The sequence below is a fragment of the Camarhynchus parvulus genome, chromosome 11 (assembly GCF_901933205.1).
Source record: "Camarhynchus parvulus chromosome 11, STF_HiC, whole genome shotgun sequence".
Classification (NCBI taxonomy): Eukaryota; Metazoa; Chordata; class Aves; order Passeriformes; family Thraupidae; genus Camarhynchus; species Camarhynchus parvulus.
In genome coordinates, this window is record NC_044581.1 from 13667180 (window position 1) to 13694916 (window position 27737).

A 27737-nucleotide genomic window follows, 5' to 3' on the forward strand; every position below is an offset into this window, starting at 1 on the left:
CATGGAAGTGGATGGAGACTTGGAGAAATAATGGTGATAAACAGAATAACAGCTGCTGTCACATGTTCCGTTCTGACAGACCTTTAACAAGCTGCTTTGCCATGAATAGTTGCATGGTTTAAACCCCATGATTACAATAATGACATGTGGTAACTGAGCATTCATTCTGCTGCTGCTATTCCATTGAAATAAAGATTCTGGATAGAGAACTGCTCTCAATAGCTTAAAATGCCAAAGTTTTTTAAATGATATTTGGGAATCTTTGAGCATACTAAGTAAATGGAAACCACATTATGAAAACCAGGTTTATTCAGACAAAAAGAGCAAGGTTTTCTGTATTCTGTGTTGTACAAGTAAGGAGGATGGTTTTTTTTACTATGGACTACTGCTTATGGTAGCAGTTCAAAATATAAGGAGTATCTTCAGAGAAATAACTATTTCTACTGTTCTTCAAACTGAACATAAAACTTCAAGATTTGGTGCGAAGCTCAATGCATTCCACTGTGAAAATTCCAGTTTAGTGACTTCATACCTTAATGTTTAACAACTCATTATTTCATGATAAAGAGAAAAGAAAAAAAAAAAACCACACAAAAAAAGCCCAACCTCCTACCCAAAAACTAAACTCAGATGGAATGTGCAATCTATTGAATTCTCTTCATAAGAACTAATTGAAAAGATGCTCTATGAAAATAATGTAAGCTTTTGGTGAAACTATATTAATTAGAGAAACCGAACTATTCAGAACACCATGTGGATTTTAAAAAAGTTTCCCACAAAAAAAGGCCTAATATGTGTGAATAAAATGTTGGACGCCTTTTTTTTAGGGATCAGTAGGCACTACTGCTATTAGATAGCTTAAATTATTGATATTTTAAGAAAAGCTTCTTTTTAAAATCTGAGGCTGTGGCCTTTTTTCCTCAGGCAAGCCTTAATGTGCTCAGCTGAGCCAGAGGCAGGAGCCAGCCTAAGCCTGGGCTTCCTGAAACCAAGAGGCATCAATGCTAAACAACATTGTGAATTAAAAAATGCTTTGTAATTGGGAAACACTCAATATTAGCTGTACTTGGAGAACAAAGCCAACATTTGTGACTCTTAAATGTTGGTCTTGCCCAAATTCAGAGTAATGGGGTCTCAAAGGACTTGTTAGACACGACTTTGCCTACAAAAGGACTCAGAGGGGACTCAGATTACAGCTGCCCTGAAATCTACTGGTGAGAAGCACAGTAACATTATTAAGTACTATAAATTATTGTTATTATCAAAATTACCAAAATCAGAATAATAAAATAGGATTGAAGCTTGTGTGTATAATCAGTGTATTTTTTTATACAGTACTTTCTTCCTGCCAGTTGAATACTGTCCCATTATAACTTCAATTCCAACATGGTAACATTGCAAATATTATAGCCTAGCTCTTCCTATTATTTGTAATTTTGCTCTCATGCACCCTAATATTGTATTTTAGATATAACTTAAGAATTCTCTGGATAGTACTTTGGCTGTGGAAAGAATAACACTCCTGCTGACTATAGGTGACTAATTAGGAAGTTGTTACTTAACCAGGATGTGTTTTATAACTTTTTGACACAAGGTTGCAGAGCACTTTGGGAATTTAATTTCTCAGTTTGCTGTGTTTTGTCAGCACACTGGGGCTGACAGAGCCCAAGGCTGTCAGCTCTCCTAGGGGACACTGCAGGAGAGTAGGATGCTTCCAAATTGCCTGGAGTGCTGAGCAGAAATACAGCTCAGGAGTGCTTCTCTCTCCCACTCTGAGGTAGATTAGATGTGTGAATTGTTTCTACTTTGGAATTTTTGTTTCCTTGTAAGGTTATAGTTGCAGGCAGCTGATGTGCCAGGTAGTGGAAACATCTCAGGCCCTTCAGCTCAGCTGGAGTCTGCAGTGGCAACAGCAAGGAAAAGAAACCATCAGGCAAAATCACCTGCAGCTTTTCATAAGATAGAGACATTGCAAAACTTTCTTGTTTTCTGTTTTAAATTGCTGTAAAAGACATTTTAAATAAGGCTTGGTCTTGCAAAGTGCCTCGACTCTATTAAGAGAGAAAGTTGCTGTACCCTTATTCGCTGTTTTTATCTCAGTGCTGGATTAAACCTCTGAAATTATGTAAAAGAAATAGTTTTGGACTTTCAGAACTCAAAAGTAATGTGTTAAAAATTAGAATAACATGAAAAATACATGTATGGTAAATCAGTTTTCTAGCTAGGAATAACCTTGTTTTCATTCAGCAAGGAAAACATTTTTGTTTTCATGGAGTAGTTGAACAGCTGACTACTGTATTTGCTCTATGAAGAAAAGCAGGGTATTGTCATAGATGTCTGGGAGCTCTCTTGTATATTCATTATTTTATTTACTAGATACTGTTACTATACTCAGCAGAGCCCCCTGCTGTTGTAAATCCTCCTCAAATACCTTCCTGTTTTGAAATGGCTGAACCTTATCAATTAAGGAAAAAAATTTAAAAATCCAAATGCAAGCTCAATGTCCTGGTTGCATGGATTTGTTCTGGATTCAGGAATGAAATCTGGATGTTGTGCCTACATAGAACATATTTGCTTTCTGGCAGCAGTCACAGTTTGTATGGAAAATAAACCTGTCTTGTCTTTGTGTGTCTCTGGAGAAACACCTGCACCAATGGACTGGTATAGGCTGGAAAAAATATGCAGGCAGAACAGGGAAACAAATCCACCCTCTGAGTCATAAATGAAATACTGAGGAGGAAAGGAAAAGGGCAAATGAGGCAGTCTGGTACCTCGCTTCTGTGTACACAGCCAGAAACCACCACACACACGGGGAGCCCCAGTGCTCACAGGGACAGAACAGGACCTTCTCATGCCCTGTGTGGGAACCAGGCTCAGGACAGAGACTTGTGGAAGAGGAGGAAAAAAAAAATCAACAGGTTGTCCTGGCACAGGAGAGGACATTGCAAACGATGTTTGATTCTTTATTCATCATACTGTATTGGTAATAAGGATGGAGAGGGCTGGCATGACAATGTGGAGGATCCTCGCTAGGACATAAATGCAATTATGTGTCAGAAATCCACTGAATAGCTGTTCCTGTTGCTCTGCTCCTGGTCCTGGTAGGGTCAGGCAGTAGCACACCGCTGTCTGAGGACATTGTACTCGAAAACATCCCGTCTGTGAGCAGAACCCACTAAAAGGCATGGCCAGGCACCCCGCTCCGGGACCACCATTGCAGCAGGCGATAAACTTCCCCTTCTGCTGCAGTCTTGGCTCTTTCTGAATCGCGATCGAGATCGGAGAGGTGGTGTCTGGTGCCTTCTGACGGCAGGCACATTTCAGGCAGGCTCCCTCATTCGCGCTCCCCTCACCATTCCCGCTCCCCTCACCATTCCCAGCCCCAGGGCCGTTCCCGTTCCCCTCGCCGTTCCCGCTCCCCTCACCATTCCCAGCCCCAGGGCCATTCCCGCTCCCCTCACCATTCCCGCTCCCCTCACCATTCCCAGCCCCAGGGCCATTCCCGCTCCCCTCACCATTCCCGCTCCCCTCACCATTCCCAGCCCCAGGGCCATTCCCGCCCCTCACCATTCCCGCTCCCCTCACCATTCCCAGCCCCAGGGCCATTCCCTCTCCCCTCACCATTCCCGCTCCCCTCACCATTCCCAGCCCCAGGGCCATTCCCAGCTCGGCCGCCAGGGGGCTCCGAGCGCCGCCCGCGCGCAGCCAATCCGGTGGCGCGGGGGGCCGGCCGCGCGCGCCCGCGCGGAGGTGGGCGGGGCTTGTCCTCCGTCGGGGGCGCGCGGGGCTCCTCCGGCTCCTCCCGCCGCCTCCTCCTCTGGCCTCCCCCTCACGCTCCTCCCGCCGGCTCCTCGCTCCAACTCCACCTCCTTCCTCCCGCTCCTCCTTCTCTGGCCGCTCCCTCCTGCTCCTCTCGCCGGCTCCTCACTCCACCTCCTTCCTCCCGCTCCTCCCGCCGGCTCCTCCCGGGGCGGGCGCTCCGGCGGCGGCCGTGTTAGCCCGGCCACGGCAGCAGCGAGCATGTCCTCCAGTAGGGCCAAGAAAGTGAAGATGGCCACCAAGTCCTGCCCCGAGTGCGACCAGCAGGTGAGCGGCTGCCGGCGGACCCGGGCTGCGGAGGGCGGAGTGGGCAGACTGGCTTCGTGCGGCTCCAGTCGGTGTTTGTGTGAACTCAATGGTTGTTGCTATTGCAGCTTCTGCACGGAATGTGGGTTGAACACCGCGTCCCTCCGGCAGGGTAGCGGAGTAGTTGTATTGTGCTGAGGGGTTTCTGCGCGACTGCAGAACCTCACGTTTATGTGCTGGTGTTGTTTAGTAACTGTGTGATTTGTTAAAAATACAATGAGCCGGGTGATTTATATAATGCAGTTTGCCCTCTGGATGACTGATGTGCCCGGGGCTGAGAGGTGTTGTTTTCTCAGGGGTGGTCGGGAAGCAGCGGAATGGAGACCTTTGGTGCAGTTTGTGCCCGGTTCCCCAGTGCCCGCCCGAGCTGTCGGTGTGTCCCACTGCGGGTTCTGCTGTGCACAAAATGGAGCTGCTCACACTCACACAGAGCGGCAGCTGCTTGCACCGCTGCCGTGTCAGGAGCTTGTCTCCATTTACCGGCAGTGATGTGAGCGCTGAAAGCAGCGGAGCTCCGAACAATGGCCCGGCGCTGCAGCGGCCCTGGGGCTCGGCGAGGGGCAGCGCCTGTCACCGGCACTCCGGGGGACATCGGCTCCGTGACCCTGGAAAGGCGCCCCCAGTCACTGCTTTAGCCATACCTAGAAAAAAATAAATAGGCTCGCATCATTTTTCTCTACTTGCATAGCTTTAGAAAAATCGCATTTTTTGTTCTGACTTGCATAGTTTTACAGTATTCCTGCCCATCCTGGCACAGTTGGGAGTGCTGAGCTGTGTGTGGGCGTCCTTTCATGTTTTAACCAACAGATCAACCGCTGCAAATGCACGTTAGGCACGTCACTGAAATACTATTTCTGAGAAAGAAATCATGTGCCAAGGTCTGGTTATTCAGTTGGTGAAAGGAGAAATGAAAACGAGGGAGAAATCATATATGAGAGTGGTGGTGTTTTTGTTTGGTTTGGTTGGGGTTTTTTTTGTTGTTTTTTTTTTTTTGGATAAATGTAGTGAATGTCAAACTACCAACAATAAGTAAGGAAACACTGTAGGGTTATTAAGCTGACGTGAAAACTGTCACTTTGTTCTGCACTTACATGCATACCATGTGTTTTAGTTTTTGTCATTGTAGATATTCTGTTAGCACCTCCTCTATGGCTTCCATGGATTTTATGTGCTTATATGTCCTGCCCTGGCACACATTGCTCATAGTGGAAAACACCTTGTTTTCCACTGCCAAATATTTGAGAGGGAACAAGGAACTAAGGCCTAGAGTACAAGTCAACCCTTTGCAGATTTTGAGGAAATTCATATAATTCTTATATGACTGTGTCCTGTGCTGCTGTTTCTTAAATTTTTCCATGAGCAAGGACTTAGCATTTGTTTCTGATTTTTTCAGTAGAAGTGGCATGCATGGAAATATTTAGACAGCCACAATTATTGGAGCGAAATATTGAGTAACACTTCTAAGACCTCAAAACATTTTTCTATTGTAATTTAGATAATATATCATATTTCAGTATTTTCACAATCAAAGCACAGCTCCATTAAACTAGGGAGCCTGAAGTACTTGCAGTCAATCTGAGAAAATAAGAATCACTTCTTAATTTAGCATCAGGTAAAATGTCTTGTATGAGAAAAATTCCCTTTTTATTAAGAAAATGCTAAACAATGTGAAATAGTGTTTAGGGCTCTTTTGCCTTAATTATGTTGCAGGATGTTATCAGTGTGGGTCTTCAAAGCATAACAGATAGTGATCAGTTTCAGTGATAAACTCCTTCCCCCAGGCCCCCCACCCTCAAATGCTGCACACCCCTACGTGCTAAACCTGTAACACGAGAACAGTATTGTTCTGTTAAACACACTTGAGGTCTTGAAAAATACTGACTCCGTTCCAATCCCCTTGGGTGGCTTTGCCAAAGTTGGTTTTTTTTAGACCAAGCCTGGGAAGGTAATTATTGGAGAGACCCAAGTGTTCAGAAATGGATTTAACTGGAATTCTGTGTCACATTAAGAAAACACTTAAGTTATCTGTGAGATGGTGGGGCTTTAGTATTGTTAAACTGAGGTATGAACAAGGAGACAACTGTGCACACAAGTCTGCTAAATTCTGACCTTTAAAGTTCAATAAACCTCTCTTGGACTCATTTTTATTATGTCAGTGTCTCCGTAAAGGGAGTTAAAAATCCCTAGTTCTGCAAAACCTGTATGAAAAAGTCTATCTGCAAGCTTTTTGTAGGGTGCAGGACTTCAGATGTGCTACAGAAAGCAAAATAATTTGTTTATTCTGAGTAGCAGTTAAGCTCCCCTTTACACATTCACGTACTAATTTGGCAGGGTTTTTTGAGTCAGTAGAACTTTGGAACTTGGTTCTTCCCCATGTCTGGTTAAATTGAGGGGCAGTTGTGGTTCTGTGCTCCTGTTTGTTTCAGTGGATATTGGCAGACTTGTAGTGACCTGTCTTAAAGAATTACATTTGAGAAATCACCTCCTGCCTTTTTCCCCCCACTATCATGCTTCAGCATGATTCCACTTTAATGTGTATTTAATCTCTTCCAGATCTCTGCCTAAACTTGCTTTGATTTGTGTTTTCAGTCTTAAACCTAATCAAAGCAACATGGTGTATTGCTTACTACTCTAAAAGATCTCAAAAGATCTTGGCACTAAGGTTATGAGCTTTATAATTTATCAGTGTTGCCTTTTTTAATTGCTCTGAGTGAAATTTTGTTATTTTTCATATTAAATGTGGCATTTCTTGTTTTACATTGTTATTTTCTGGGGGCGGGGCATACTGCTGCTGCCTGCTTAGTTGCTCAGAGACACTGTATTCTCTCAAAGTCCTGGGCCTGCAGTCGGTTCTTGCCTGCCTGGGCTGGGTTATTTGCATTTTGAATTAACGAGCTCCTTCTGTACCCACCCGGCCTTGTCTGCAGCGCTGGAGCAGAGCGTGCTGCAAATGCATCTGTTTTGCTTCAGGCTCTATTGTGCCTCTGAAGCTGCTCCTCTCTAAAGGAGCTGCTTTCAAATGCTGCTGGAAGTGAATGCATTCACAATGTACTGACGGTTTTAACTCATAATTATTTTTTTTTCAAGTATATAGAGGAAGCAAAACTGGAAATGTCTGAGTGATTTGACTACTAATACTTGAGAGCTCTGAAGAGAAACTAATTCTATTTTAATTCAGCCTTCCTTTAATGCTCTCTGCTTTCCCCCACCCCCTTCCTGTCAGTCTGGGGAAAAGTAGTGCAAAGCAATCACAACAGCTGTACATTTCAAGCTTGATTTTTAACAACTGCATAAAGAAAAGGCTTGGTGAGTGATTTACAGCAGAATCTGGCTTTATTATGTTTAAATACAGTAACAGGACAGGCTGTAGTTTGCAGTACAGACTGAATTTGAAGAGCTATCTCTGAGGACAAAATGTGAGTTACTAAGTGTGTTTTTTCTTTATGAGACAGGAGTTTTATAATAATTTGAAATTATCTGAAAAATTTTTCTTTTGTGTTCCCAGGTTCCTGTTGCATGTAAATCATGTCCCTGTGGCTACATATTTATCAGCCGAAAACTCTTGCACGCCAAACGTGCTGAGAGATCACCACCCATCACAGGTAATACTTCCAGAGAGGGGGAAAAGGGAGCAACAGTTCTTCCTCCTTATTTCCTGGAGGCAAAAGATAGGTGTTTTGCTTCTCTGTGTAAATTGATTGTTGTCAATTCACTTTCCCTTCAATTTGTGCATGGTAGACTTTGAATATGTTAATTTTTCTTGATTTTTGAGGAGAGGAGGAAAGCTGGTGTTTTCAGTCTTCCTTTGTACTCACGATGTTGGCATTTATTCTGTGTATGTTCCAGCTGCACACATTGATCACTATGCAGAATAACCCCTTACAGAATGCTTTGTGTTAATCCTGTTTTGAAGCAAAGAGGTCCCAAAAGGATCTGATTTCAGAGCACATGATGATTGAAGCTGGGTTTTCTGAAAATAAAAATTGGTCATAATGTTTAATCTAAAACTGGGTGGGTCTTGCTTCTCTCTCCATGATTAAACTAAATAATGCTTTTTTTGTGCCTGACTTATGTGTCTTTTGTTGATGGACACAGTAAGAAGTCAGTTGAATGTGCTTTCTGGCATGAATAGCATTCTCCTTGTGTTCATTTATATCACTTCCTGCAGTAGTAGGAATTAGTCAGAAAAAGAGCCTGACAGGGAAGATACATGTTAAAAAAACCCCCAAAAAATCTGACCCATACCTAACAAATATCTGATCTATAATACCTACTTTTAAAATGCTCTACCAGACCTACAAAATGGAAGTCAGCTATTTGATGTTTTGTAGCAATGTTTTGAAGGATACAACTTGTAGGAATTAGGTGACATTATGCTGACAACTGAGCTTTCAAGGTGGAGGAGGTTAAGAAATGTCTCTGGTAGATTGGAAGTGTTGATCAATTTTCTTTCCTCCTCCTGCTTTTTTGATGAAGTAGTTACCAAATGAAGCTGAAGGCCATGATCTGGTTGTATAATTCAGTTTTCCACAAGAGGAAATGCACCAGGGGAGGCACAGTGGAGACATGCTGGGGGCCATCCTGCTGGAAAGCAGCTCAGGGAAGTGCTTTTTTCTGTGAGTGTGACCAAGCACTGGCAGAGGCTGTCCAAGAGGTTGTGGAGTCTCCATCCTTGGAGGTGCTCACAAGCCTTCTGGACATGGTCCTGTGCAGCTGGCTCTTGGTGGCCCTGTGTGAGCAGAGGTTAGGCAGGGCCTGAAGAGGTTCCCCTGCTACTTCACCCTGGCTGTGACACTGAAGTGCAGGTTCTGTAGGAGCCTCAGGGACTGGACCCTGCTGTCCAGCTTGTGTCCTGTGTCTGTACAAGATCAATGGCACAACTGCAGCCAAAGGAAATCAGTTCCCCAGAGACGTACAGTAGCAGACTGTGTATGTCTGTACTGTGCTCCTAAGGTAACCACAACTACTTCTACAAAATGTTGTTCCAGTATTTTCAGTAGTGCAGCTACTGTGGAGTGGTGCTGCAGCCTTACAAATGTGCAGCTAATCCATGAGTGTGCTGGGGTGACTGTACTATATTTGGTACCCAAGCTCATTAATTCATGCTGAATTTCCAGATAAAACTCATGGAAATGCTCCATTCTTTGACTGACTTGGGTGTTGAGAGCAATACCTGTTCATCAGTGAGCATGAGGGGCCCTGTCACAGGCTGGATGTGGTGGGAGACGTTCACTGTGTTCTGAGGTGTTCACTGCCAGCGCCACTGACTCAGCATTCAGTTTGTCTGAGCAGCAGCAATGATTGCATTGTTAGTGTCATTGGGAGCCCCAGTGCTGAGGTGTTTGCTGGATGATAAGCTTTTCTAGTGGAACAGATACAGAATGTGGTGTCTTAAAGGCTGTGATGTGTGCAGTTTGTGTTCCCATCTTATTTGGGAAACAGCTTCTTGTGTCTCAGCAAACATCAGAGGCTGCAAAATGCTTTTGAAGTAATTAAAGGGTTGATCCTTGGAATCAAGAAGTGAAGCAAACTTCTGGATCTGGCACCTTGATTTCTGCATGGATATCGTGCAGATGCAATTGTTCTGTAAAGGTACAGGCATCTGAGCACTTGAAAGGAAAAGGTTGGTTGGGTAGGGTAAGCATTAAGAGTAAGTTAAGAACAAAGGTGAAAATAACCCTGCATCATGCTATTTCTGTTCATTTGCACAGAAAACAAGAGTGAGGCCAAAAGGAGGCGGACAGAGAGAGTTAAACGAGAGAAGATAAATTCTGCAGTGAATAAAGACTTAGAAAACCGCAAGAGATCCAGGTCCAACAGCCATTCAGACCAGAGCAGACGAGGAAGAGGAAGACCTAAGAGTGCCTCAGCGAAAAAGCACGAGGAAGAAAGAGGTATGAGAGCTGCAGAAATCTGTTTGTTAGATTTTCTGTTTGTATCTTTTGTCATCAGCAAACCTTTATACCATTCAATGAGTAAACTAGTTCAGCCAGTACCTGATACCTTAATGTGGGGAAGGGACTGATTTGCATGTGTAGAGACCTCTGGTTTTATGTTTCAGTGTCTGATGAAACTAACTACAAAGATCTGAATCTGTATTTTTAGCCACTGTATCAAGTTTCAACACATAGGTTGAAAACCATTGGACTGAAGTGTTAAGTAGGTTTTTGATGGTTTTTTTGGGTTGTTTTTTTTTTAATTTTTTTTTTAATTGAGATGCTGCTGCTTTGTATCACAAGGACAACCATATAATGATATCTGTTGTCAGAGAGGGGATTAGGATGACTGGATTACTTTAAAAGTTTCTTGAAACCCTTTGGGGAGCCAAAGTAAAAAGGGCATCTTGAATCACTACTATAAACTGAATTTTAGTCCTGTTTTTCTGGAGGAAAGAATGACTCCTTGTCTGTTAAGGTTCCTTGGTGACATGCTGTTTTTAATCATTATACAAAATGATTAAAGAGGCTGTTACATAGCTAGAGTAATTCTAGAAGCCCTCAAGAATGTAACTGTCACTTAGGATTCCTCTTGTTTTAAGAGCCTATTGACACTGCATTTTCTAGCTGTGTTTTTGGAGATAGTAATTTTAGACCTGAGTTATGAATCCAAAACTTAGCATGGGCTTTAGAAGGTTGGAAGAGAAATAAAAGGGGAATGACAAAACTTCATACAAATATTCAGCAGATACTCCCAAAACTCCTGAAATCTTGAAGTATATCATGTGGCATAATTCAGAAATGCAATTATTTCTTCCTTTCCACCTTACAAAATAAAAAAAGGGTGTTAATCCATGTTGGAAATTCCTTCAATTTCTGACTTCTCAAAACCAAGTTCAATATCTCTGCTGTTTAATGCAAATCTGTTTCTTAATGTTGCTTTAATGTAAAAACCAAGTATAAATTTGGATTTGTTGTGGGGTTTTTACTGCTTGCAGTGTGGAAAGAGGAAGTGGAATTTAATTTCTGTGCATTTTCCAGATGGCAATTGTTTTACTGTAATAGAAATGCACTTTGTAGTATCTAATCTCTTCACTATTGCATATGACTTATTGATGTCAATCAGTCATAATAGCTTCCCTATTTGTTAGTGACCCAAGCTGGAGTTTGTCTGGTAGCTTTAGGATCTTTTCTAGGCATTTAACTGCCAGTCTAGTTCACAAACAGCTTTGATTTGAAAATTCCAGCAAGCTGGTTGGGTTGCCCTATAAAAGTGAGTCTTTTCTCTCTCCTGACAAAGAGGAATGCAACGTAAGCAACCAAAGGAAAAGATCCATTTTCTTATGACATGCTTTATAGTTTCCAAAAAGCAAGAATTTGACAGCAGAAGTGATATTAAGAGAACATGTTTTCCTGTCCAAAACTAGGGTGAATGTTTCTAACCTCTTGCTGCAAACTGCAAAGTGTTACAATACTGCAGTGCTTGGAGGTAGAAGAGTAGAGATGTGGATATAGTGAAATCTTTGCATAAGAGTGTGTGTGGTGTGCCTTTTCTTGGTGTTTCCTTAAAGTTGAATCTTACTTGATAAGATTGCCTTCATCTTCTTGTGCTGTTTTTACCATGCCTTTTCCTTGATCTTGTGACGGCTGTTTCTTCCTCAGCCTCCTGTGCAGGGATTTGGCTCATGCCCATTTGTCATTGTCTTTGCCCCAGTGCAGCTCATCTTATTGTTCAGGAGTAAGTAGGCTTAGAATAGTTTTTACTTCTGGTTGTGTCAGATTGTAGCATGTGTAGACCACTGTTGTGATTATCAGGCAGATTAAAGAAAAAGGTTTATATAAAAGGCTGTTGTGGCTATAAAAATAAATTCAGCAGGGAGCTCATCCCTTTGTAAGTAATTACTAAAACAAGTTAACATTGACCTCTCCCTTTTCAAGTTGCTTACAAAATTGAAACTACTATGTGTGGAGTAATTGGCAGGAATTTTAGAAATATTATTCCTTTTCCACATGTGCTGCATGATAATGTTGTTTGTGTCTATTAAGCAACTGTAATTCTAGTACAGTTAAGGTGGGTTTTGTGTGAGTCTGTATGTGTTAAAAGTCAGCTCTGCAGTGCAAGCTGTCAGTATCTAATTTCCTTGCCTGTTCTATGTTTCAGGGATATTTTGGGTACTTCTTTAGAGGTTGTGCTTTTGCCCCAAAGACTTGAAAAGAAGCCACTGCTTGCATGGTTTACATACTTGGCTCCTAGTGCATTTGTAAATGGAAAAACAGGCAGACAGAAAACACCTCAGTTGTATTAACATGGAAGAACAGATTATCTATACATTTGAAGACCATCCAGCTGTGAAAATTTCCTTCTTAAAGACCTCAGTGACATCTGTAGCTTTGCTTCCTTGCTTGTCATGCAGTTCCATGCACACTGTGCTTGTTCCCAGTTGTGTCTGTGCCTTTGACTGGTGCTTTTGTGTTCTTCGTGACTGGCTCACATTAGAGCAAAGAGCTGCAGCAATTAAGGAGAATAGAATAAGCAAAAAGGCTTTTTAAAACAAGCCATTTTCCCTGCAGATTTAGCAAGAAGGAATGGAGGGGGAGGAAAGAGGAAGCAGATGTAGATTATGGGGATATGGCAGTACTGGACCCAGAAAATTATCCTATCACATGTTTCAGAGGCATGTGATGACCCTGGAAAATAGGAACTCCTCCCTGCAGCCTTGGCTTGTCAAAATTGTCACTTAATTTCTTTGTCAGATGTACTGCAATGTATTTTGAAAATACAAACGCTCCATAATAATTTGACTCTGATTTTGTTGTGGAGGTGTGTTCTTTGTTTTACTGTGTGGGACTATGACATACAGCTAGACTGGTTCCCAGGTTGCCTTGTTATCTGGGTAAAAACCCTGATTGTAGTAAAGCAAACAAAAACCCTTTTATACTGGAGGAAGTGATATTGGTTTTTCTGAAAGAGGTTACCAGCAAGTAAGTCTCAGTAAGAGTAGTAGACTTGCTGAAGCAGACTTGTTACTTAGCAGGCCAAATCTTCATAAAGGTAGATACAGACATTTCAGTATCCTGATAAAACGTAAGCTAAATACTTTTTCTTGATGCAAGTTTTCTTTTTCCTGTAATTTCTATCTGCATTACTCACACATTTACTTTCCCAGTGTGGATATTTGAAGTAACTTGCTATCTTGAAAAATGAATCCATACAGAATTTGTGAAGGGGGAGGTCCATATGTGATTTATACATAATCACTGTTTTAAGGGCTGCAGTATAAAGGGATTGCAGGGGATCTGGGGATACAGAAGACGTGATCCAGAAAAGCTATTTTTGCCTAAATAGCCTCTTAGTTGCATAGCAAACCCCCTAGTTTTTAATGTCTTACTGTCTTGTAGAAACACAGTGCTATTTTTCTTTTGCTCATAATAGAGAAATGAGTCAAAACTACTCTCAGATAAGACTGAAGTGGGAAAGTTTTCAGAGTGTATGTGGAAGCTGTGGTATCCTAGGAGTAGTGTATGATAAAATGTCATGCAGGTGTGAGCTCTTCGCTTGTTACTGATGAGAACTACAATTGTCCTGAAGTGCATGAAGCCTGCACACCTGTGTTAATCCCTCATACTCTTTGATATCAAGATTTCAGTAGGCTGAAGTCTCAGAATAAGGCTGATATGGGAGGAAGGGAAACTAAGAAGTCCACAGTCTGTTAACAGCAACCAGGGTGTGGTGCAAGGGGAGTATTTTTAATTTTGCTGATATGTTCAAGTTGTGGCTAGATTCGTTTGGATCAGGAAGTATGAATCAAGGGGTGGGGCTTAGATATGAAAATAGAAAAGGTTAATGTGGAATAACCAGTGTGTGTAGTGTCTGTACTCAGAACTGCTCCCAGCATTGTTAATTTTTAAATGGTGAGAGGGAGGAAGTGGAGCAGCCCAGAGTGCACATACAGAAGCTGATTTGTCTTAAACTGCGGGGTGGGACTGGCAGCGAAACTCACTTTGAGACTCATTTCAAACTCAATGCACTAGAGGATATTGCCTTGCATAGCCAGGAAGTCAGCAAAAAGCTGCTTTCTGCTGTTTCTGTGTCAGTAAATCAGAACACAGTGGTAAAGGATTTTGGAGCTTCTCCCACTCAGTTCAGCACAAGCCCTTGATTTCACATGGAACACAGTCTGCTGGAGTTCGCTCCATAGCTGCACACTAATGTAAGGCCAAATAAAACCATTGTTATGAGTGTGAACCCATTGAAGGGTAACTGTGTGGGTAGGTGGAGATGGGAGATGCTGGGATCTTTGTTCCTGATTGTGCTTTCTGTTATTTTCCAGTGCTGCCCTTTCTTTGGCTTTCCCATGCTAGTTTAGGTGTCTTGGTGGAGCAGTTGCCAGAGTGTAGGCGTGTGTGTGTGTTAGTGAGACTGAGGGGTCTCTCAGGTGAGCTTTGTGTTGTGACTGGAAATGAGTCCAGGCCATGTGGAACCTGCATTAGAGTTCCGCAGCTGAAAGCTCTGAATGTATTTCTCTCTTCATTCTGTCTACAAGCCTGGTCTCCTGCTGACAAAAGTGTTTCTTTGTTGGCTTTATTTTCTTAACAATTTGTGTCAGCTACCTGTGGCTAGCTAAACTGGATAGAACTAGTCATGATCTGGAGGAGGTGGTATTTATGCAAGTGGTATTACTCAAATTATATTATTTTATGAATTTTTATAGTGTAACTCAGTTTATTTGAGCACTGCAGTACGGAAACTTCTTGATGGCTTCCTGTTTGTGGCATTGAAGCAAGCCAACATCAGCACAGGGAACTCATGTGCTTTTACTTGCTCAATGAGGTGTGTTAGCATTGTTCTACAGCTGGGGTAAAATGGAAAGTCTGCAGTGTAGAAAGTCCAGAAATGTGCATGATGGTAAATTTGGAGCCTGACTTCATCCAAGTGTCTGCTCTTTGGCCTTTGACACTGTCACTAAACTCCTGTGTTTCCTTCATGGAGCTGTAAAGGCGGCAAATCTTGTGTTTAATGAGGATTTTGTGAAATAACTTTGTTTTCTTGGATGGGAGGTGGTCATGTAAAGAAAAAAACCCAAACCACTAAAACCAAAAAAACCTGAAGGAACCCTTGAATACTTATCTTTATGCTAACAATTCATTCTTCCTTCATTGTTAAAGAGGAGAAGTTCAGTCATGCTTTTGGCTGACTCATTCTGTGGCTCTTCCAGCACCTTTGTGTGCCTCTATTACTTCCTCCTCTTTCTTACTCCTTCCGTGCATAGGAGTTGATTGTCTAACTTCAATTCCACTACTTCACATAATTTATTAATTTCTATGTAACTTGCATTAACTTCAAGTAATGGAAAAAGCTTCTAATAGTGACTTTTTTTTCTCTTCTACAGAGAAACAAGAAAAAGAAGTTGACATGTATGCTAACCTTTCAGATGAAAAGGCCTTCGTATTTTCAGTGGCCTTGGCGGAAATAAACAGAAAAATTATCAATCAAAGACTTATTCTGTAACTTGTGAGCACAATCTGATGCAGTTTTGTGCAGGATGGCTAGCAGATTTCCAAGGTGCCATGGACTCTCGGAAAGTGTGTTGTCTGCACCAACAAGGACCATAGCATTTCCTGTTAAAAATTCTACTCCTGTTCTTGGAAATCGCGTTCTGTCTCTACAAATCAGAAAAAAAGTGGTCACAAGATTGTGCTGTGAAAAATCAGAAAGCAGATATGTTTCATGCCTTGAAGACAAATGCACAGAGAGACTGCACCCATTCCAGAGCACTTCTTTTGAATTTGCTGCCAGAAATGCAATATTTTAAATATTTTCAGAAATAAATGATTTTCCTTTAAAATTATATATTTCAGATTTTTCAGCTATATTGCAGTTTACGTATGTACAGTTCACATAACTTTTTAATAAATTGATATTCCAATATTTTATTGAACTGAGAATTAAGTACATTTGTGATACTCAGGGTATATTGGTTTTAATCCTCTTACAAATCTGGTGTTCATGCTAGGTATGACTTAAGTTTTACATTTTTTAATAGGTGTGATGTACTTCTGGTAGGAAGAAAATTAAAATGGTTAAATTTGGGAGGATTATTTTGTTAGACAACTTCATATTTTTTATGAATTATCTGTAGAAGATAATTTCTTGCTTCATGGAGTTGTTTTTTAAAAATAATATATTTTGGGGGTCAGACTCCTGAAGTTTGAGAGCCAAGCACTTGTTTTGTAACAATTATTTGCTGAGTATCTGCCTTGTCCAGCTGGTAAGTTCTTGTCCTGTACTTTTTCTTGTCCCATTATTTACTGGAGAGGGAGAGAAGGAGACTTCAAAAATGTAGATCTGCAGTTGGCATCCTGTGACTGGTATTTCCAAAACATGATGTGGTAGTTCCTTTTACTCCCCATGGCTTTTTTTGACTGTCTTTTAAAAGCATAATTCTTATTGGTATTGTGTTTGGATTGCTGACTGTAAATACCAAAGCAAAGTCTACTTGAGTTTGCAAAAATGAGCTGTTTTGGTATAAATAGTTCTGGGGAAGACATTCAACAAAGTAGTCTTTCTTAAAGTACTATAGTGCAATTTCAGCCAAAATTCTTCCTTTAATAATTATATCAGGACTTTATTTTACCAAGAAAAAAACCCCAAAGCCTCAAGCTGTGTAAAATCCTGAGGGAGGAGGTGGAGGAGATAATTGCATTCATAAAATCTGACACACTGGGATTTAGTCACCTTTAATTTCGTCTATTCAAGGAGGGGAAATGCAACTAAATGTCTTTTTCTTCAGTATTACTGGTGTTTTTCAGTATCACATTGAGTAATGAGACTTGCCTAACGAGGTTCAGCTACAGAACTGATCTCTGGGTGGAAGCCAAGATGTTTATTAATAAAGCTGGACTATCAGATACTGGCTGTTTATTAGTTACTGATTAACAGAAGGACCTGTGATAGCTTCAAGTTAACCACAAGACACTGATCAAATGCAACCTGTGTAAGTGAAAGCAGGAAACATGGAAAGTGGTTTTCACTGCTTAACTCCTAAGGAATTATTTGCATCCTTGTTAGCACTGGATGAGAGAGATGGTGTGGAAATGTGCTTAAGCCACTAAAACACATTTGTCTCTATTGCAGTAAATGAGAAATTGCCAATACAAGACCTACTTCTGTGCATCATTGAACTTGTGCTTCCCAGAACTGTAACCTGTCACAGATACCAGTAGTGAGGACAGATGAGTCAGTTAAGGATAGAGAATTCATTTGCATGGTAAGTTACAAGTCCCAATGACAAAAAGGAAGTTCTCACTTAAGGGTATGGTCAGGCTGGAATGAGATGTGCTGTGTTAGGAAGGGACAGGGGGAGCTGCCGAGGCACTCTTTGGTGCTCTGACTGCTTTCCTACAGGTTTCTGTCTCTTTCTGCTCCTGCACATGGAATTGGTTACTGTCACAGGACCAAAGTTAATGTTGTTGGATGTGACAAAACTGTAAGTTAGTTTCTACATTAAGATTGGTGCCTTTTCTAATCAGTACTTTTGAAAAACATGTTTGTACCTCTCAAATGTGCAAGGCCATTTATTCTCCTTCATTGGTGGAGGTTCGCCTGAGACAGTGGTTCAGTTCTATTTCTGTATTTCTTCTCTTTGTATTCCCTGGGTCTCTTCTGTCATCCCTTTCCCACATATCCTCATGCTACTTTTCTTCCCTGATGGCTTCCAGTTTCTTTGAGAAAGCTGTGATGGAAGCAGGTGGCCTTGAAAACACTCTAGGGAGGGAGTGGGTCTTTGCCAAGGGATCTGGCCAAGCAAGAAACCTGACTTTCTCTTCCCACCAACCAGGAACAAACCATTCTTTCCTGTATATAGACAGGATATTTCAGCCTCTTCCAAAAGCTCTGGTAACTGTGGTGTGCCAAGACAGATTTCTTGGAACATATTCAGTAACTGAACTGGAAAGTATCTGCTTTGTACCAAATAGGCATCAGCATGATGGATCTCAAGAGCTCTTTCTTTTGTGTGTTAGAGATGATCCACGGCTGAAACACTGACAAATCACTGTAGATTATAATTGTAAATTGCATTTGTTCTCCATCTATGAAAGTAAAATAAAGCCAGTGACAGCTGAATGATGAAACAGTAAAATTCTGTGTACTGCAGCTCCGACTTGCTTGGAAACTGCATAGTTTCTGAGAAGCAAGAATAAATATGGTAAGGCTTCAGGAAGTTGCTTATGTGAAGGTTTTCTTGTGACTAGTTTCAGTGTAAGATTTTAGGCTCTGCCTTTGACTGTCATTGTGGTTCAGGCTGACTTCATTTATTTCACTGCCTTTTTTGTAGCTTGCAACCTCACATGGAAAAATACTCTTTTAGAAAAAGTGAGTTAGGCTGCAGTTTTTTAATAAAAAAAAAGATAAACTGCAGTACCACTGCACCTCTGTACACGTTGACTTGCCTGACTGGATAAACTGTTTGTTGTGAACCAAATAGTTGAGGATTGTGTTGGGAACTGTCTGTTTATAAACCACCTTTTAACAAGTCCTGCTTTCTGCCACTTCTTACCAATTTTTTTCTCCTGAAGATCTGTGCTTCCAGGATTTATAGCTTTGCGTAATAGCATGTCTGGCCATCAAGTGGGCTCACAGTTCAAATTTTCCCTTGAGATTTCTCTGCATTTCCCCTGCTCTGCTCCTAGATGGCAGCCTTATTCCAAACAGCTCACTGGTGTTCAGGCATTCTCACCATGGAGACCAGCAAAAGGGAGTGTTCAGTTGTCAGTGAGAGCAACCTGAAAGATCATTTTTCTTTAGAACATCACTCCTACCTAGCAAGGGAAATGAAGATGCTGCTAATGGGTGTTACTGGCTGTCTGCACTGAAACATGCTTCATCAGTTCTGGAGGTGTGAGGATTGGTGCAGTTGGATAATTTGTCAGAACCAGAGAATTCTGAACTTTAAATTGGCAATCAAATAGAAAATGGTTTACAGAAACTTGTCACCCACCCTGGAAGTCCCCTGGAAGTTTTCGTTGGTGAAATTTTACAAAGATCTTTTAATGGTCCAGTTACTTTTGTACTGCTTTTGATACTGCTGTAGTTGATTAAAAGAAGTTGAAATTGGGACAAGGTATTGGGTAATATGTTGCAGATTATCATTGTCCTGTGGCTGGATGGGATTTATCGAGAAAGAGACTAAAAATGAGATACTGGCTTTGAATATCTGTTCCCAAAGAAGGTCTTTAGGTTGGTTTTATATAGTGCTTTTTGATTTTTTTTCTTCCCTTTTGTAGTTTTTCTAGATTTTGGGGTATTTTAGAGTGAAACAGTGATCCTGTAGGCTATTAGCAGCTCTGTGTCTGTTCCTTGGACTGTACTATGAAGGATGTTTAGCATCTTACTGCCTAACAGGACATGGTGCTTGGCTTCTGATAACCTTTAAGGTATTGACAACCTGTGATTAAACAGTGCAGGCAGAAAGCTGTGTTAAGGCACAGTTTGGTTTGGGCCTGTTTGAGAGGGATCCCTGTGTGTGCATGAACAGGTGCAGGTGTGCTGTAACCTCTGGTGTCTGTGCAAGGGCTTTTGTTTGCATGGGGAGTGTTCCAAGCAAACCTTGTGGTACTCTGCACCTCCAGGGCTTAGATTTGCATCATGGACTAGTCTTGGGAAGCAGGATGGACAGGGCTCTTACAGGAGAACTGGCCTGGAAGGTTGTTCAGCTGTCAGTGGGTGTTTGGTCTGCAGGACCTGGACTCCTTGTGGCTGCTGCTGGGCTCTCAGTTCCAACTGTTCCACCCCACAGATCTTCCTGCTTGGTGTGGCAATAGAGAGAGCCAGTGCTAACATTCAGTGCTTTCAGGTGAGTCTAAAAGCAATTTGTCCTTCAAAGTATTGACAGTGCTGTCAGTGTTTTTGTAGTAGGCTTCTCATTAATTTCACTGTGGGCTCTGGCAAATAACCTCTGGCAAATCTAACTGCAGCATTCCAAGGCATTGCTTTCCCCAGTTATTTGCCCATCCTTTAAGGAGGTTGCCACTTTGGTTGCAGTGGTGGTAGGACAGCTCTAATATATAATAGAATAATTTTATTTCCTCTTTTTTTAGGTTACCACTTTCAAAACAGGTTACAGAATTTTAAGTCTGGTTGTCCCAATGTTACAAATGATTAAGCAGGTTTTTGGTTGAGATGAAAATCAGTTTTTCTGCATTATGGCAGATCATGATTTCCACAGATATTGTGAGGTCATAATGAAATGAAAATATCTGTGAATCAATATACTAAAATATTTGAGTTTTTTCCCTGCAATTATTTCATAAGACACTTATTTCTGGCACTGCCAGCTGTTGGTTGGGATGTGCCATGCAAGTAAGAGGCAAGGAATTGATTAAGCAGGAGGCAATGGAAGTGGATAAATCTCTGTATTTCTTTTTTTCTGCAGAAGAAAACCTAAACCTGCTTTCACCAATGTTGTTTAAAATGTCAAGCCCAGAACATGGTTCACATGAATCATGTGCTGTTATCAGGCAGCATTTCCCCAGGAAAAGATCAGGTACCTCTTCTTCATCTTCCCTTCAGACTCCCTTATAAGTTGCTTTTTTTGGTGCTGCTTAGCGTTGTACATCAAACCTGAGCTCTGTCTTTGGTCTTCTACTAAGTGTTATTTCTCTCAATTATAACTTACTAATTTTGTTCATCACAGTTAAGAATTAAATACTATTTTTAATCCTGGACAGCACTGAGGGCCATAAAATGCTGTTAAGAACAGTGAGTGTTCCAGACACCAGGGGTACAAATATTAATAGTCTGGCAGTTTACCAAGTTTCTGTGGTTTGTTTTGTCTTGGAACAAACAACTTATGAATATTTAATGGAAAATATAATGCTAATAAAGAGAAATCTTCAGACTGAGGTCCGAGTTGCTTTATTTGGAGAAGTTGTGGAGCAAAAGGGATGTGGCCATGTGAGCAGGTGTAGTGATGGGAGGTTGGAGGGGTGGAGTTGGAGTCTCTGCTGTGGAGGTGCTCTGGCCCCAGCTCCTGCTTCTCAGAAACACCAAAGAAATGTTTCAGGGTCAGTGAACTTGCTGGGGCAAGAGCTGACCCAGGAGTTCTGGTATTCAATAAAATGAATAAATGATTTTACTAGCACAGCAGGTGTAGTGTATTGACAGTAGTGTTTATAGGTGGAGTTGAATTCTTCAGCAAATAAAAAGTTCTGATGTGTTAAAGGATATTTTTAAGGAATGGCATACAGCTTATTAGCAGCAGAGCTCAGGGATATTTAGATTTAGACTTGTCATAACCTGCATGAGAGTGCAGTAGGTATGAAGTCTGTCTGTGAAACCACACACAGTGTCCTGGTACAGGTTTGGTTGTACAGACAGTCAGAGGAAAGGCAGGAGTGTAAGAAACTCTGGAAGAGAACAGCTGTTCATTTTGCATGAGCCTCTCAGCTGGGGACCATTAAAACTGAAACGTTGGTGTGTAACTCAGGTGAATGAAGTTAGAATAAGGCTCAAATTGTTTAAATTCACTGAGGAACTGTGGACTGAGGCTTAAGGTAAAAGTGCCTTTTTTTGTTGCTTTCTGAAACACTGGAGGATAAAGGTTGTTTCCTGTCATCTTAGAAAAGTAACAAAGATCTCTGTTCTTTAGGACAGAGCAATTCCAAAGAAGGAAAAGTGGTGCAGTAAGATAGCTCTGTCTTATGCATTTACTATCTTGAGTCTTTGCCAAGTACTGACTCAGAGCCTGATCCTGAGCTGGTTTTACCTCTGATTGTGTTACAAACAAGAAACTGAATTAGAAACTATAAAAAAAGGTGCTTTTTAATTGCACAGCTAGAATTCCCTGCTAAACTGTGTGAACAAATCTATATTAAGATTAGAAGATGAGCATTAGAATTTACTTCTAAGATTTTTTTACAGTAGCAGGTCTGGACATCCAATGAAAGGTTTTCAAAAAGTTTTCACTTTTAAAACAAACCTTTTGTTTAGCTGAATGATCACAATTACTATTTCTAACACTTACAAAGAGGAATGTTTTGAAAATAGTACCTTAAAGCAGTGTATAATGGGCTGAGTGGAAATTGAGCAAGAAGCCTAATTTAGAGAAATACTAATAGCTGCATTCTGAAATACAGCCTGAGTGCTCTGATGGGGAAAAGTGTCCCACAGCGTTAGGATTACTCATGAGTCTGGTCATCTCCAGATCTATTTCTCTTTCATTGTTGCTCACACCCATTTTAAGAAGATTGGGAGTCTCATCCAAAATATTTAGCTTACATTTCTTGACGCTGAGCGAATTCCAAACGTGGCAGCTGTGGTGCTGTTGCTTCCAAGAGTGGCAGGGCAGGCTCTGGCACACAGTTACTTAGCAACAGGGAAGCTCACGTTTGCTTACAGCTCCTGCGTGTGCATCTAAATGTAGTTCTGGAAAAAAATAAAAGGTTAAAGGACTTTGGAAGGGGAAACAGATACTTGAACAATTTGTACTGTTCAGTGGTTGAGACTGATGGCAATAGTGCATAGGACAATTAGTCTCAAAATATTTTGTCTTTTAAGATCTTTATTAGACTGTTAATACATTGCAAAAATTTGAAATCCAAATGAACAGAACCCTACTCCTACCAACTCCAGAAAGATCAAAAATAAAAATACAGCAAATGGTAAAGCAGGGAGATGTTCTGTTTTGGATGCCTGTGTTACAAATGCATTCTTTGGAAACAAGAAGTTTCATTATTTGAATGTTGGGAATCTGAGGAAGCCATAAAAATTATGTTTTGTGAGACTAACAGATGGGTTGAGATTATGTTAGATTAATTAATACTGATTGTTGATTGTTGCTTCTCAGTTCACCAGTGCTTTTTTTGCTGATCAGGCTGTGAAATCTTAATGGGTTTTTGACAGCTTGCACTCTGTGACTGCAGCAGTACTCAAAAGCACAGTGACTTAAAAGGCCACTGTCAGCCTGTTCTTGGGTTGTATTGTGATTACAGTAATCTTAGTTTCTGGGGTTTCAGGCTTGCAGTTTTCCTTTTTAGCCAGCACTGGAGCTGCAGTGGGGTTTCCTTATATAGCAAAGGCAGGAAGGTGATTGCAGCTCTCTCAGACATGAGGGGGAGGCAGGGACCAGAGAGAGCAAGCCAGGAGTGGAGAGGGTAGGAAAAAGATAAGCTGGATTTGGCTAGGGAATGGAGAAAGGTCTGATGGTGGGAATTAAAAATGAGTGTGGTCAGGCTGTTGGGGAGAGTGACCTGGAAACCTGCAGGATGTTACTGAAGGAGCTTCAGCAATGGGGGCTGGAGGAGGAGCAGGGCAGTTTGGAGAACAGGGAGAGTGACTGGAGAGGTGCTGCACTTACAGAGGAGTAAGGATACTGCTATTCCAGCTGCTTCCAGAGTTGAGCAGTTCCTTTACACCTAGAAATTAAATGGTTGGAAAAAGGAATTCTCCAGAGTCTGTGTTCTTTTCTTCCTGTGCTTGGTCTTCCCCATCTGTACCCTTACTCATGAGTTTACTGGGCTTTTCTGTGGGCAACAGATTCAGACATGATATGGAAGGTGAACAAGATCCCACCACTGCTGGGAGTGGGATTGAGAGTGTTAATCCTTGCTTTTCAGAGCTGAGTCAAAATGGGGAGACATCTTGTGAAGATGGTTTTTGAGGGCTAGAATGAACCTGGTTAGGGGACAGTGATTTAAAAGACAGGAGAAAAAAGTCATCAATCCAGGCTGCCAAAGTTAAAGTCCAGCTAAAATATTTACCTTTGAATTTCATATTCAGTCTAGAGGATTGTATAATTCTGATTTCCACCTGTATATTCATGTGCTTCATGTGTACTTTAATGGGGCTTACTCATTAAATGATGTCTCCTCCAGTTAATGGACCATTAAATGAGAGGCTGTAATTACCACCTCTGTGGCTGCCGCAGAGTGGGCAAGAGGATATGTGTTAATTCTTTATAAAAATGAGAGGACAGTGCATCTGCAGAATAGGAGCTTGATAAAAATCTCTCATCCCATGCAAGTGTCAGCCTGCTCATCCCGTGCTGGGAAACAAGCCTGGTCTGCTCCTCTCCCTGCTGAAGGCTTTTTAGAAGGCAGGTAGAAGAATGATGTAAAATACTTTTGTTTCCAGTTACCTCTCCATGTTTTAAACTAACAGGCTGTTGAACATGAAATCTGTGCTGCAGCAACTTCTACCTTTTGTAAAGGTAAAATGAGCAAAGTTTGTTTTTCCTTTTGCTATTCATTCCTTCAGTAGTGGAGACTAGAAGGATCCAGGTGCTGTCAGGTTGACCTGTGTACCAAGGCTTGGGGTTTCACAGGAGGAGGAGACTGCTACCCAAAAATTGGCCCCCACCCTTACAGAGAAGGCTTCAATTTCTTCTCCTTTGGACCTTTCTTCTGACCACCAAAGCCAGGTTTGCTGTGTAATGTGGTAGCTCTCAATGCAAAATCATCTACATCACCCACCCATGTTTGCCTGGAGACAAAGTACATACCAGAGTCACTTTGTCTCTTAATTTGGTTTTTTTATGGTGGTTGTAGCTATTTTCAAGTCTTCCCTTTTGTGAATTTATTCAGCTGCAGACATTATATGCACTTGCTTTGGCAGCTGGAACAAAAGCAGAATATTGACAGAATTAAAATTTGCTGGCAGTTATATTTGTGCTTTGCAGGCAGGATTCCTTGTATTGCAAATCTTTGTGGGCTAATAAAGTTAAAGCAGGGCTTTAGATAGTATTCTTTTCAACACAAGCAGCTTGCCTAAAGCTGTCTGTGCTAGTGTTTTCCCTCTGAAACAATGAGAGCGAATGCTGCAGGTTTAAAAATGGAATATAATTTATGAGGCATCAAGCCTTGGGCATGAGTCCTTGTGTAACTGGAATTTAAAATCTAAAATGAATATTAATGAGGTGGGGAGGGTTGCAGACCTGTCCTTTAATACTAATCCATTGTGAGTGGAGCAGCTCTAGCAATGAGCTGATACTGGCACAGAGACAGCCAGGCATTGACTGCTCTTAGAAAATGCCTCATCACTCAAAGTCTTCACAGGCTCCTGAATACTTGTCCTGATCAGATACAGGAGGGCACCTGAACATTTCTGGTGTCAGTTCCCTGCCTGCTGATCCTGTGTGCATTTCCCTGGGGACACTCCTGTGCTGGCTTTCAGCTCCAGCCCGAGGTGTGGATGGAAGCGTAATGGAAGGGTAAGTCAGCAGTGCACTTTGGAAGTGCCTGTGGAAGAGAACTGGGAACCTTCAGGCTGATGTTTAGGGCACAGTTATGGTGACTTAGACTGGGTGACATCAGTGTTAGAAGCTCCCTGCCCCTGATTATTAATGACAACAAAGTTCTCAAATACTTAAGTGATTTTATAACTCTTAAATGTGTGTAGAAGAAATGTGCCAAGTGACTAAAGCTTCCCTTCATTTTCAGGAAAGAAGGTACTTTGTATTAACCATTTGATCTAAGTAATGTTGTTCAGATTATAAATTCCCTGAAAATGGGATGCTTGTGGACCAGTGCACCTCCTCCTAATTCACAGAGGCTGATGCTGGGAGATGAGAGAGGTTGCCTCAAAAATGCTGAGCCCCTTCATTTCACTCTGTAGTTAGGGCAGGAATTGGGAAATCTGTCAGCAGCTGGCTGGAGAAGCCAGTTAAAATAAATCTCTTTACCTCGTGTCTTGGTTTGTGCTCCAAATGCACTGATGTGCTGCATCCTCTCTAGTTTGAGAGAGGAGTTTTAGGGTGCAAGTATAACAGGTTTGAAGAGTTCCTCTAAAAGCTGAAGTGCTAACCTTGATCTTGATTTTATTTGTTGGATGTTATGTGCATGAGTTTTGGACAAGTTCTGCATTTATTCTATAAGTAAATGGTGTCTTGTGACACCTACAAAGCCCATACTCAGTGATCACTTTCCTTGCCTATAGCTCAAGGGCAAGGCACTGAGATCTGTATTTCCTGATATGTCAAATCCATTAGACTTTACCCAGGTACTAAAGATAACATAGTCCTATGTCCATTGTCACAGAAATTCATTTAACTTTGTGAAAAGTGGAGTATTTCCTTGTTGGGGATTGAAAGTTACATAGTTGCTACTAAATTGTTGCCTTTAATACTCACAGAATCACACAGTCCAGAACTGACATTGTGAGATTGGAAATTAAACTGAGAGAGAGAGAAGCTCCAAATTAATTATTTTTCAGAACCTAAATGGAAAAAAAGCAGTCAGTGAAACTCATCATAATAATTATATTCTTAATATTAATGAATGCAAATACTGCAGGAAGGTGTTGTTTTACACTATGGTTCTGTATTTAGATCTGCTAATGGAAGGTTGCAGGCTGAGCATTGCTCATTCCAGAGTTCTTGCCAAAGTTTCTAAAGGATTCTCTTTGTCATGCAAGCTTTTCCCTGTGGCATGGTGCTTGCATGCTGTTCATGCCTCTGCTGCCACATGAAGTAATAGTGTCTCTTTACTAAATCTAGAGTAACTGCATGGTTATTTGTGCTATTGGAAGAAGTCACAAATATATAAAAATACTTTTTCCCTCCCTTGGGTCTGAGGTTGTTGTTACACACTGCACCTCTTGAGCAGTTCCAATATTTGTTCTTTTCTTAGGTACTGGATTGGGGTCTTTAATTGCCACAATCAGTTACATGGTAATAAAAAAGCTGAAGGCCGTGTTCAAGAGCTTGGTGTCCATGGGGATGGTCTCCTGTTCCTCTGAGAGTAGCTGGCTGCTGTTTCCAGTGCCAGGAATGCTGCTGGAGCTGCTGCCACAAGGCCAGCAGCATCCCTGCCCTGTCCCTGTGGGATGGCTCAGCAGGGACAGGGCTTTCAGCTCAGAGAGCACCACTATTCCTGTGCTACTGCATGCACCAAGCTGATGTGTCTTAAAAATCTTGGGGCAGTTTGGACCTTGAATTTATGGTTTACTCTTGCCCTTTAAAAGGGCAGAATGGTAAGAATAGATGTTAAAGCTGTGAACATATTCTGTGAGCTAGGAAAGGTTTAAGTCTGTTTTACAGGTGGAAAAGCCAAGGCACAGAGATTGAGTTAAGCATTGCACAGGGGTCTGGCAGTTGAGACTGGTCTCATCTCTGGAGGTTTAAGTCCACCATGTGAGGCAGCCTCAGGTTGCCTATGTCCCTTTAGCAGGATATTACACTACTAACATCTCTAGAGCTGTGCTCAAGTCACCCCAGGCAACCCCTGTTCTGTACTTGTTGATTAAATAGCCTGAAAAACATGCCCTGCCAGGCAGTAAAGCAAGCATGGCCACCTCCTCCCTGGCTTTTGCCCTGCAAGAGTTCTTCACTCACCTGATTCTGGTTTTGTCTGTACTTACATTGGTTTAATTTCATTTTTTAACAGCATATTTGTTACTTTGCTCTACAAACCCAGCTGGAAACACACCACTTGTTGTTGCTGTGAGAGGGGCAGCCAGCTCTGTACCCCCACGTCTGGACCTGACATCTCTTAGATCATAATGCTAAAGGTACAGTATCTTATCTCCATCACTGGCCTGACTGTTTCAGGGCAGGATGCACTCCTGCTGGGGTGGGACACACTCCTGCTGGCATTGAAGCAGTGAAGATGTGGCTCATGGAGGCCCTGCTCCTGCTGCCTGAGGGGCTTGTCCACCTGCTCAAAGGCAGGGCCATAGTGAGA

General features: G+C 41.7%; 1 protein-coding gene across 2 annotated transcripts; it reads left to right on the forward strand.

The window, feature by feature from the left end:
• The first annotated feature begins 3898 nt into the window (after nucleotides 1-3898).
• On the forward strand, nucleotides 3899-27737 carry C11H16orf87 (chromosome 11 C16orf87 homolog). Of its 2 annotated transcripts, none has more exons than XM_030955901.1 (4): nucleotides 3899-4086; nucleotides 7631-7727; nucleotides 9837-10019; nucleotides 27441-27737. In XM_030955901.1, the coding sequence occupies exons 1-4, from the start codon at nucleotides 4021-4023 to the stop codon at nucleotides 27554-27556; spliced, it is 462 nt and encodes a 153-aa protein (XP_030811761.1). In that variant the 5' UTR covers nucleotides 3899-4020; the 3' UTR covers nucleotides 27557-27737. The 2 variants fall into 2 exon arrangements, with proteins under 2 accessions (XP_030811761.1, XP_030811760.1); XM_030955900.1 differs by lacking the exon at nucleotides 27441-27737 and adding an exon at nucleotides 15452-15990.